Raw genomic sequence first — 13,329 nt, forward strand, 5'->3', positions numbered from 1 at the left:
ATCTAACCTGTACTTTGTCAAAAATAAAAAAATCCCAATAGTTGTTAAAAGCTTGAAAAAAAAACAACAAAAAGTAAAGAAAAACTGATATTATTACGTGAAGCCTGTTAAAAAAAAATATATTTTGTTTTTTTTAATTTAGATCAAAATAATTAAAAAATTTTTTTTTTTGCTTTTAACCATAAGTATAGGTACTAACCTAAAGATTTTAAAAACGATTATGGGTTTGACTCAACTTTTTTAAATTACATTATTAACAATTTAAAAGGAACCTTGTATTAGATTTAACATTGTCACAATTAAAAATTAAAAAAAAAGCAGGTAAGTGGGTATCGCTCTGCTATACATTAGAGGGGTGGGTGGAGTGGGGTGGACCTCTGACTAGGATAGGTTAAATTTGAATGCAATGATAGGTATCATTGCAGTATACGAAAAACGATTCTGAACGGAGACGGTTTATCTGTCTAGGATATATTATAGATTATCAAAAATTTTCAAATCTTAGGTTTAAAAAGAAAATTTTTATGAATTTCTAGCTTAAAAATAATTTGCGAATTTTCGTGATTTTTACGTATGTTGTCAAAATTAAAATTTGAATGCTTGTAAAAAAAATTTGTGGCTATATATTTTTAATATTTTAACTGCTATTGTTACAATATGTTAGGAGCTTTGTATTTAATTTTCAAATCTTAGATTTAAAAAGAAAAACATTTATGAATTTCTATCTAAGATAATTTGAACATTGCCGTAATTTTTACATATTAAGTCAATATTTGAACTTCAAATGCTAATTTTTATGTATTTAGTCAGAATTTGAAGTTTAAACACTTATAAAATAATTTGTGACTATATATTTCTTTTATTTTTCAAATGCTATTGTAAAAATATGTAGGAGCCTTGTATTAAATTTTCAAATCTTAGATATAAAAGGAAAATATTTTATGAATTTCTAGTTTAAAATAATTTGCGAATTTTCGTGATTTTTATGTATTTTGTCAAAATTCAAATTTTGAATGCTTTTAAAAAAAATTATTCATATATATATTTCTTTTATTTTTCAACTGCTATTGTAAAAATATGATAGGAGCCTTGTATTAAATTTTCAAATCTTAGATTTAAAAAGAAAAACTTTTATGAATTTCTATCTAAGATAATTTGAACATTGCCGTAATTTTTACATATTAAGTCAATATTTGAACTTCAAATGCTAACAAAAAAAATTGTGCTTATGTATTCTTATAATTTTTTAATAACTATAAGAATAACTTATGAGGAACTTTGTATTACATTTTCAAGTATTTTGATTGGGCCAAAAAAATGTTATTGATACTTCAAAAAAAATTTTTTTGAAAAATTGAAAATTTCAGTGGTCTATAAATAACTCAAAAAAAGTCAAAACATTTTGTGAAAATTTCAAGTATTTACAGTGATTAGTTTTTGAATTACAACCATATAAAAAAATCGATTTGGTCGAAAACTGGTTTTGCGTAAAAATTCCCGTTTTTCTGTCATTTTTTTTTGTTTTTCTCGATTTTTTTGAAAACTGTTTGAAAATGTTAACTTTTGACCTATACAATGCACCAAGGATATTCACTTTTACATCGGAAACCACTCCCAAAGTTTGAAATTGAAGCATTATTTCGACCAGTGATGCTGTACACAGAAGACAGAAACAAAAAAAAACACATAAATCAATACATCCATCACTTCGTTCAGAATCTAATATCTCACATGGTTATGTTTTCAAAATATTTTTAAAATTCTATGTTCTATATTTGTACATTATATAAACACTTCATGAAAAGTTACGGTTTATAAAGTTCTTTATTTTGAATTATTAAAAAAAAAAAAACATTGTTTCTGTGAAAAATTCCATAATACCTATAAGAGATAACTGCAGATGACAAAAAAAAAAAAAACATAAAAATCATTCATAGCTTTGTTCAAAACCTAGAATTAGAAAGTTGATATTATTCGAACGAAAATATTTGGAATTTAATACAATTAAATAAACAATTACTTTCCCATTTTGCATTCAAAATCCAGTCAACTCTTCAACAGCTGATATCAGTTTAAAATATGTGGGTATTTACCTAATTGATGGCATTCGGATATCTAAAATAACTAAAATACCTACCATCAGTACCATCTAACAACCATACACCTATTGATTTCTTACTTGTCTATGATCTACGCTACCTATATTTTAAATACCTAATAGTAATGATATTAGTGCCAACAAATTATTTTTTGATTAATTAATAATTATTAATATATTAATTACTTACCGATTTATGATGGCTGTTAGCCATAATACTATATTAGTCATTCAACCTGAATTTTAACTACATTGGCTCTACATTTCTATACTTCTATAGATTTCTATTCATATTTTAAATTTCTATTACTATACTAAGTAGTATACTAGTATACATAAGTAAAGCAAATATAATGGTTAAAACTATAGTCTAAACTCAAAAATGAGATAAACTCAATATTTTTAGCTAATCATTTTAAATTTTAAATACTGATTGAAAAATGTTAAAATGTATTATTTATACTCTATGACGTATACGGCATAAAATAGGTTTGAGAAACCGAGTTTAAAATATTTTATCCTTGGCTACGAAAATTAAACAATTTATAAATACTGTCCTGATTTTGAAAATTTTTGTAGGAAATCATAAAAATTTTTCTTTTTATACTCAAGATTTGAAAATATTATACAAGGTTTATCGATATATTGTCGGAAACTTAATTAGGTACACTTTTTATGAACTTTTGAAGTTTAAATTTGTAATTTATTATTACTAAAATTACAGTATTATTAAAAAGTACTTAAATAGTAGGCTAACCATCGTCTGCTGTATGAATTAATAAGCGCAAAAATAACATATCATTCGTGCCAAAACTAATATTTTATTTTCTTTTTCTTTTTTAAATTACTATTTTATAAACAATTGCATTACATAATATGTTATTGTTATATTATAATATTTAGTAATAAATTGTTGAATGATAATAATATACGTCACGCAAATCAATATATAAATTTAATAAATCGATTAGTTCTAAATTTATACCTGTTGTTTAATATCCATTCACCATGACACGCAGGTACTTAGGATTTTTATGATTTTGTACGATAGGTACTACTTTTTTTTTCTTATTTCGTTTTGGCGCTTATGTCTTTCGCGGTGATCGTCTTCGTTCATAATCATTTTATGTATAGGTATAATGGTCAATGATTTATCATTGATTTCAAATGTAATCCATCCATTAAAATGATATAAGGTAGTAGGTACCTAATATTAACAACTGGCGTACAGCAGAGCTAAGGTCTAAGCGGCCAACCCCCAAGGTCGAGCGGACCTAGGCAGGGATTTGGGGGGGGGGGGGTTAGTTGACACACAGTTTTTTCCTCAGTAAAATGTGGCCCATCAAAATGATAAACTACATAACATCTTATTATAACTCAAAAATATATGTACAATAATTATAATCATTATTACTTTTTACAATCGTCCAAGCTCTATGTCTATATATCTTACCCATTACCATAGATATATAATATATACATATATTATGTTTAAGGTACAAAGTTACATTACAGAATAGATTTCATCTATTCTGAGGTTACATAACTTAAAAACTACTATGTAGGTAGTTTCAATTATTATTTGGATACATCAAAGGTTCCTTACTTGAAAAACTGAAGTAAAATTAAAAATTTACTTAAAAAATATTTATAACTTATGTCATATAAATAGTTGTAATGAATTTTGGTATAAAACTGTGATATAAATAATAAATAGGTAATATAACTATAATTAAATAACTTCAATATTGATTTTGCGAAAACTGATTATGCGTAAAAAACTAAAAACTCCCGTTACTTTTTTAGGGGTTTTCCAGACGCTTTAAAAAACTATTGTACATTTTTTACTTTTGACCCTCCAAAAGTCCAAAGTACCAACTAAATACATTTTCCTTTTTAAAGGGGGGCCAAAGTCAAAAATCAAAATATTATTTTTATTCAAAAACAAGATGACAGACAATGAAAACATATTATACATCATTACAATTAAATTAAAAATTAAAATTTTAGAATTTAAAATTAAAATCAATACATTCTCATTTCGTTCAGAATCTAAAATATACCAATATATAGTAATATAATATGTATAATAGTAATATCTATATGTAATATAACTGATAAGAATAATAATAATTATTACCTAATTATTACCTTCGTTTCTATTTAGATTACGTGCACGTGTACATTTAGATCATGATCTAGGTACTTCTTCATCAATGTTTTTTAATCGATGCTATTCCTGCAAGATAAGTTAACATAATATATACGACTATACATGATAATAATTTAGATATTATTTATTAAATACTTTTATACAGGCATGCGATCTAAAATTTGCAGTGTTTAGCTATTTAGATATAAATATAGTTACTTATAGCCACATAAGAAAAATTATGTTTTGGATTGTACCAATGAATAGATGCAAATAGAGGGGCTTAGGGGGTATTAGCATCCCCAAATAATGTACGTGTTTATGTATCAAAAACTTCTTTTAACAAAAAAAAAAAAACTAAAATGAGAAAATGCATCATATAGCTTAAGCACCCTTGGTTTTTTTTTTATCAAAATTGAGCCAATATGTACCTCTATCGGCTCTATATGTTAGTATATGGTACCTATAGTGTCCTATACTATTATATGGTACCTATACCTACTCATATGTTATTATGTTAAAAATATGGCCAAACGTTAATGTGTTAAAACAAATATTTAAATATTTAAATATTTAAGAAAACAAAATTAAATATTAATGTAAACAAATGTGCGTCGACTGTCGAGTAGTGTGGATCCATCGGTGCAACTAGACGTTTGGTTAAGGGGGTGCTTTAACTCAAGGTTTTTTTGGTGACTTAATGGGACCTTAATTTTTATATACAATTTCTTAGGATGCTAATTTTGTCTTAGGGGGTGTAAAGAACCCAGAATACCCCTCCTCTAGTTGCGTCAATTCAGAGCTGCGTATTGTGAAGTCTCGCAACGTAGCTGACAGCTCGGACAGTCGTAGATCGGGTTGAGCTGGGCGAAAGTACTCGTCTGGTACCGTGTACCAACTCAAAGCTTGTTCGATGCCCGCTTTGACTGTGTTGCGCAGCGCGAGTTGTTCGATAAGCAGCTTATTGGCTGACCACTGCGGCGATGCGATTCGTGTAGCGCGTATGATGGATAAAACGTTCTACCATCTCGTTGGCCTGTGAGTGATATGGCTATGTTCGAATGTGCTGAATGCCGAAGGTGGTTAATAGTGATTTGAACAGATTCTACTCGAATCTCGAATGGTCAGCCTTGGTCGGTTGACGTCGGTTGAACCGCGCAATTCAGTTCGTTGTTAAGAGCTGCGCGAATGCGTATAGGCCAACATATAAATTCGATCGGCCAGCGCGTGAATAGGTATAATTAATGTATCCGCTGGACGGTATAATACCAAGCGGCCAAATCAACTCGGTGTGATGACGTCTTGTGTTTGTGTACTTTGGCACGTTGGCAAGGTTCGAAGGCTCGGGTCCATAGCGTGATTTATCCATCCATTATGTGCAAATCAGCAATAGCGCAATTTGAAGAGCGGAGGGTGGCGCGGCGGGCGCAGTGGGCTTGATCGTGTAACGAGTTGAAAACTGCGAGCGGAATAATTTGAATACCTACAGCACGCTGCGCGCCTTCTGCGACAATGAACTTGTTGTACCTATTATCGGTGATAATACTTACACTGAAGCTACGGATCGTTAGCAGTGTTGAACCCAGGTATACTTCAGGGGGGGGGGCGAATGCCCCCACTTAAATTTTTTTCACCCCCTGACAAATACAACTTTCTGACTTTCAACAAAATGTATCTATTTATTAAATGCACAATACACGTTACGATTACCGCACCTAATGATGGCATTCAATAAAATATAATTTATTCATATCAATGTTTTTATACCGTATTATTGGAATATTGTATGAAAATAAGTATTGAAGGCGAAGAAGACCCACCTCAGGAGTTCATTGAAGAAACAATTGATTTATATACAAGAAAAAAACTCGTCGCATGAGATTAATTTAAAAATAAATAATTAATAGGTTTTTTTTGTAATTTTTTCAATTTTTACAATTTCTGAATTGTTATAAATTATAATAATACAATTTATAATATGTGACGACTTTAGATTATAGAAATACGTCTCAACTGTCAGGGTTATTGACGTTTTAGAATTTTTAGATATACCTAGTGTAATTTAATTTTAATTTACATAAGGATTATAAAGCATAATAAAGAAAAAACAAAAAAGATGTATATAAGATAATTAATATGATACAAATAGATATAATAATAATAATATTAATTGTATGTGGTATGTTAAGTATTTAGGTATGTTATATTTTTTGCAGCAGATTCGTCTCTTTGAGAAGTTCTAGGAGTGAAGATGTTCTTTCCGTGTTCGGTGCTAGTAGTTCACAAAGGTTGTTGGGGAGCATAAGTTTGTCTCTGGCATCTTTTATTGTGAGGAGGTATTCAGTTAGAAGGTGCTTAACAGTAATTGCGGAGTTGCATGAGGTGCATATTATACGTTGTTCCTTTTTGCTCATTAGATGTTCATGAGTGTAAAGTGTGTGGCCAATTCGTAATCTGTTGAGTACGATTTGATGTCTGCGAGGCCGCGAGTGAGTGATGTGTCGGCTACCAAGGGAGGGTGGATGATTTTATTTCTCTTAGCTAGTTGTTTCGTACTGATCTCCATTCTTGATGGCAGGTTTTATCAAGGTTAGTGTTTATTAGGTGTTTTGTAATAATTTGTTTTATAACTTTTTGAATATTTATAATTTCTGAATTGCAATAAATAATAATAATAGGTAATACGATGATTAATAATAATGTGTGACAACCTTAGATTGATTTAAAAATAAAAAATAAAAATTTGTTTTGTAGTTTTATATAAGTTTGAAATGTCTAAATTATAAATTGTAATTAGAATAACTACCTATTATTTATTAATAGATATAATTCATAATACTAAAATGACGTATCACCATTCACCAATGAAAAAAGTGAGCCCCCGGGGGCCCCGAAAAATTGTCTGGATTCAACACTGGGAGTTTGAATAACTAGAAGAAGCTAAAATATATTAATTTTTTCAAATTATCACTCTTTATATAAAACTTAGATCAGCCTCCCCCTCCCGAAGTTTCTTCATCTACAGAGTACAAACTACATTACAATAAAATGGTATCGTCTTGAAAATATTACGTATCGTCCATTCATTGACAAAAAGCTTAAAAAAAAAGTAACTAGTTATTAGGTACAGGCCATTATACACTTTAAATAAATTTCATATTAATGTATTACAACAGGGGTGTCCAACTTTTTGTGAAGACTGAACCATATCATATGAGTAGAAGTTGCTGTGGCCACATCCTTTTTTTTTAATAATAATATATTCAAATTGAATAATCAAATTATATTCTATAATACAATACATTTTTTGATAATTTTACATTAGCGAATAATAAGCAGAAATATTTTTATATATACATTTTTTCTCGGAATATTAATATATTATACCTAATTAACTAATAGTTTTTAAATTAAGTGAAGGCCTCATCAAAATCAAACACAGGCCGCAGGTTAAACACACCTGAACCATTTGTCCCCACTTGGCATTTCAGACTATTTAAAGTGTATCGTACTACATACAATTTTAGTTCCTAATGCAAGGAAGTGACATTCCACTCCTCTAGATAAATGTGAAAAGATTTTTTTAACTGTAAATAATAAAATATTTTTACTTGAATATTTGTATTTGTATTTTTTTTTGTATATTTGTACATTTTCCATGCATATTTTAAAATTTTTTCTTGCATATATTTTCTTTTTAGCTCCTATAATTTCTAAGCCCTAACTGATTACAGAAAAAAAAAAACACATCGTAATATCAATAAATTCATTGCTTCCTTTAGAGTCTAAAATGCTCGTATAGTTAATATAATACGAACAATCTATTTAATTGTTTTATATTTATATAAATAATATTACATCAACATTATTTTATTTTACACAGTTCTTGGAAGAAAGCTATCCTACTTATAACTTACATACATTTTAATATTTATGTATATGGTACCAACTATTTTATTTTTATTTTTAACATTCTGGGTATAAAAACAAGTCTACAAATGTATCGCTTTTATAATGATGATTATGTTTATAAATATTTGTGTGCATGTAGGTATTCAAAAATTAGTAAAAAAAATGCATTGCTTTTCAACTAGAGTGGTGGTTTATGGTAGCAGATTGGATCTAGTTGGTAATTTTGAGTGATTAATAAAGAAAATTCAATAACCGATTTTTCAGTCATTGGGAAAAAAAAACATTTTAGAACAGTAAAAATGTTTGGATTATCTACTAACTTTTTCTTTTCCAGCTAACTGTTTTAATTTTATAAAGGTAATTTATTTATTCAAACCAGTGAAGATACTCATAGTACTCGTAGTAGATTTCTCTTTAAGTAAGCTACACATTAAATTTTTTTATATTTACAGGATCTTATTTCATCATATTTTTCCAGTATCTATGCATTTGTTAGAAAATATTCTTTAGTAGTTACTAAATCTTCTGCTGCAAAAAAATCATTAATTTTTTTAACATTTCATTTTTGACACAAATCAGTAGAATCATCATTGCATATTTTTCATCCATTTGTTTTTGTAAAATATTAGTCAAACATTATATTTAAAACATCATTTCCCATACCTGCAAACATTTATATTTGTTACATTGTTATATATATATATGTATATATATATACACATATAAATATAGATGTTTTTGTGTCAGATTAAAAATCAAATTAAAAAAGATAGAACTTGGGTAGTTGTGTATCCAGCATACTTAATGTTTTCATTTTATTTTATTTTACAACTAACAGCAGGTTATTATCGCATTTCTTGCCAAGTTAGTATAACACCAATCGATAATAGTTCTAAAAATTCAAAAGGAGACTTCAGGATGACTTGGGTTCATGAAATATTTTACTGTTATAAATTTATAACTATTAAAAATATTGAATATCTGTTCCTAATGATGCAAATATTTTTTTCATTTTCTAAATCAAATTATTAAAGGTTCTATAAGTCACAGAGGTAATTTTGATGAAAAATTGATAGGATATGCCATAGACATAATAAGATCTTATTATGTCTATGGGATATGCACAATAATTAAAACAAATTTGAGATAAGATTATAAATGTGTTATCAGAAATATTTATCTAATAATCAATATTCCAATTTTTTTAATGTGGATATCATTAAATATTAAATATATAAAGGTCTGCACATAATATGTCTAGTATTATAATATTTTCAATTTAATGCCAATATTTGAAGAAGAAACTAATAAAAACAATGGTTTTAAAGCATTAATATCAGAATTTTTTAGCAGAAATTTATCAAGTCTAAAACCCCAATAATAAATAAAATAGTATTAATTAATAAAACAAAAAAATAAATAATTTTTTAAACCAATTTTAATCAATAGAATATAATAATTTCACAACAACGAAAATAAAAAGGTAAAACACCTCAACGAAATTAACATCATTCTTTTACAAATTATTATGCTTTTAATCTAATATACTTGGATTCCCATTTTGAAATAAGATAATAATAATATTATATCTATAAATAATGTTTATAATAAAATAATAAATACTATTTCTACTTATTAAAATGTTTACAGGACTTTAATTTAATGGGAATTGAACAACTATTTTCTAAATTTGTTTACCATATTTAAAAAAAAAAAAATACAGTAATTATTATTTTTATTCATAATGGAATGTACAAGGTGAACCAATGAAGAATGAACATAGAAGATTTTGGATAATCTACGGGTAAAATATTCATCTGTAACATATTTAAGTTTTGTTAATTTTAATTAAATAACCATATCATAGGTCATCATATATTGTTGGCATTAAATCTTTCAAATGAAAATTGTATTAATTCTAATTATTTTTATTAAAAAATATAGTTTTATTTAGTCACATCATCATTTTTAGACATAATATACTTTTCTTTAATAAAACGTACAATACACTATAAATTCTCTTAAGAATGTAAATATATTATAATTAGTTACTTTACAAATTAGGCCAACAATATATAATTTATTAGTAATAAAACATTTTTTTTTAAAAATTGCATTAACATACTTATTTATATACTTACACAGATTTTTATTTTGGACGAGAATCCCTTGGGTAAAACTCAGCTAACGTGGCTGCTGGAACTCTCTTCAACATTTCCTTAGGGAAAATACGTAATAACTGCCATCCAACGTCCAAAGATTCAAATACTGTACGATTTTCATAGTTTCCTAATAGAAGAAAAATGGTATATTATTATCATAATTGTCTATAAAGTTTATTCATAGTTCAACTGCTTACCTTGGGTAATGAAATTTTTTTCAAATTTAGTTAAAAATTCAAGGTAAAGAAGATCATCTGGTGTTAATGCCTCCTCACCTACAACAGCTTTCATTGCTTGTACATCTTTACCAATTGCATAACAGGCATACTAAAAAAATTATACATATTACAAATTTATATATGAAAATATAATCAAATTATAATTTATGACTTATGTATGAGTGATGAAATTACCAACTGATTTGACACATCAGAATGATCTTTGCGAGTCATTCCTTCACCAATAGCAGATTTCATTAACCTACTAAGGGATGGCAATACATTTATTGGTGGATAGATTTGACGATTATGCAACTGACGATCAACATAAATTTGACCTTCAGTGATGTATCCCGTTAAATCAGGAATTGGATGAGTAATATCTAATAATAATTTTTGAGACATAAATTTTAAGGTTATAAATTTTATAAATGTTATGAATTGTTATTTCACCATCGTTAGGCATAGTTAAAATAGGTATTTGTGTGATGGAACCATTTCTTCCTTCCACACGCCCAGCACGTTCATAAATTGTAGCTAAATCAGTGTACATGTAACCAGGGAAACCACGGCGCCCAGGTACTTCTTCACGAGCAGCAGAAACTTCTCTTAAAGCTTCAGCATATGAACTCATGTCAGTTAAAATAACTAAGACATGCTTTTCACATTGATAAGCCAAAAATTCAGCAGCAGTTAGAGCAAGACGAGGTGTAATGATACGTTCAATAGTAGGATCATTAGCTAAATTTAAGAACAAACAAACATTCTCCATTGAACCATTTTCCTAGAAAAAAAAAATTATATCCATTAAATATTAATAATAATACAAGTGGAATCTTACTTAAGAGGGTAGAAAACCCCATATATATTTATATTACATTCCTGTTATAGTTATATAAGTTTTATTTATATTAATCAACATGAAATAATAAACAGTTATAGACAATAATCTGTATAAAAAGTAATAAAAAAAATAATAATTGAATTTATATTTTAAGTTAAGGAGCATAAATACTTCAAATATACTACAAGGAACTAAATACATTTTGATGTCTTGTTTAATTTTAAAACTTATGTAGGTAATACATAATTTAAATAGTTATGAAGTTATGAAGTTCTAACTTTGAGGTAAACTTAATTATTATTATAACATTAAAGGTACACTAAAACACGTTTAAATGTTTAAACAGTTTTACCTCAAAATCTTGTTTAAAGAATCTGGCAGTTTCCATATTAACACCCATAGCAGCAAATACAATAGCAAAATTATCTTCGTGGTCATCAAGAACTGATTTACCAGGTTGTTTAACAAGACCAGCTTGTCTACAAATTTGAGCAGCAATCTAGAAGTATATAAAAAGTAAAAAAAGTAACATCTTATTCAAATAATAAGTACTTAAATATAGTATGTATACCTCATTATGTGGTAAACCTGCAGCTGAAAATATTGGAATTTTTTGTCCACGAGCAATAGAGTTCATAATGTCAATAGCTGAAATACCAGTTTGAATCATTTCTTGAGGATATGTTCTGGAGTATGGATTAATAGGTTGGCCTTCAATGTCCAAATAATCTTCAGCCAAAATAGGAGGTCCTTTATCTATTGGTTTACCACTGCCATTGAAAACACGGCCCAACATGTCTTCAGATACTGGTGTGCGCAAAATATCTCCGGTAAACTCACAAAGAGTATGCTTAGCATCAATACCTGATGTACCTTCAAATACCTAAAATCATAAGTTTTAGCAATTAATTTGCTCTAGAATGAATATTTTCGAGTAAATATTATGTGTACCTGGACCACAGCTTTAGAACCAGACACCTCAAGGACTTTTCCAGATCGAAGTGTACCATCGTGTAATCTCAATTGAACGATTTCAGCATACTTAGGAAACTTAACATCATCCAAGATCACCAAAGGTCCATTTACACCAGAAACGGTTTTGTACGCTAAATTTTTTATTAATTCAATTTAAAAAAACTTATAATATAAAAAACCACGCCCACTAAAGGTGGCTATTATATTGAACAGTGTATTATCTTAAAAAACTACAATGTTTTAATAAAAACCTTAAACAGTGATAAAACAAAATTTCAATTCAAAAATAAGCATATTTAAATTAACATTAAAACATGACTATACTACAAGCCTAAGTTTATAATAAATTATAAGAAAATTTTAAAAACCATCAATTTATTTTAACACGAGAAAAAATTTTTCAGCTAAGGTTGTATAGTATATTAATGTTTCTAAATTCAGTATAAGTAGAAACAAAAAACAAATAAATTAACAAAGATATTTAATTGACATACTGACGATTCGCTTACAAAGTTACCACACATTTTTATCATCTAAAAATGTAGTATTAACAGTTAATATATTATAGGTTCTGCCTTGATTGCTCTAGGGTTATTTTGAACTAAACTAGAGTTTTAAGGAAATGACAAATTTATTAATTTATTTTAGTGTGGATTTTAAATATTTGAAACAGACACGCCCTAATTTAATCGGCCAGGTTATACATATTATATACTTACTGAGCCTTGGCTGTGAAATAAAATCCCTCGAAACAGCCAACACATGTTCCTTATGAGCTTGAAGTGGGTTCATCGTATCAAATGTCATCAGTTACGATCCAAAAGTTTGGAAAAACAAGTGAAAACAACTAAGAACCAAAATCGTTCTAAAGATATGAATCGTTGATGTCGATCGTCGTCTGTCGAATGCTGCGACATGAGATTTTCGCCCATAATAAAGTCAGCTGTTTAATATGGTAATAAGTAATT

At 27.8% G+C, this 13,329-nt stretch overlaps 1 protein-coding gene across 1 annotated transcript; it reads right to left on the bottom strand.

The window, feature by feature from the left end:
* Window positions 1-9,582: 9,582 nt before the first annotated feature.
* Vha55 (V-type proton ATPase subunit Vha55) lies at window positions 9,583-13,288 on the bottom strand. The gene is made up of 9 exons (XM_015514443.2): window positions 13,081-13,288; window positions 12,338-12,492; window positions 11,958-12,269; window positions 11,739-11,885; window positions 10,996-11,326; window positions 10,738-10,925; window positions 10,522-10,651; window positions 10,304-10,451; window positions 9,583-9,979 (listed from the first exon to the last, which is right to left on the bottom strand). The coding sequence occupies exons 1-8, from the start codon at window positions 13,166-13,168 to the stop codon at window positions 10,312-10,314; spliced, it is 1,491 nt and encodes a 496-aa protein (XP_015369929.1). The 5' UTR covers window positions 13,169-13,288; the 3' UTR covers window positions 9,583-9,979; window positions 10,304-10,311.
* Between the last annotated feature and the right edge of the window lie 41 nt (window positions 13,289-13,329).

The sequence above is a fragment of the Diuraphis noxia genome, unplaced genomic scaffold (assembly GCF_037042655.1).
Source record: "Diuraphis noxia isolate RWA-SAM2 unplaced genomic scaffold, SU_Dnox_SAM2 contig0003, whole genome shotgun sequence".
NCBI lineage: Eukaryota > Metazoa > Arthropoda > Insecta > Hemiptera > Aphididae > Diuraphis > Diuraphis noxia.

Coding starts and splice junctions, on each gene's coding strand:
- Vha55 (XM_015514443.2), bottom strand. CDS start 13,168: ATGACATTTGATACGATGAACCCACTTCAAGCTCATAAGGAACATGTG. Junction 12,270..12,337: donor GTTCTAAAGCTGTGGTCCAG/GTACACATAATA, acceptor TTATGATTTTAG/GTATTTGAAGGTACATCAGG. Junction 11,327..11,738: donor TCTTTAAACAAGATTTTGAG/GTAAAACTGTTT, acceptor TTTTTTTTCTAG/GAAAATGGTTCAATGGAGAA.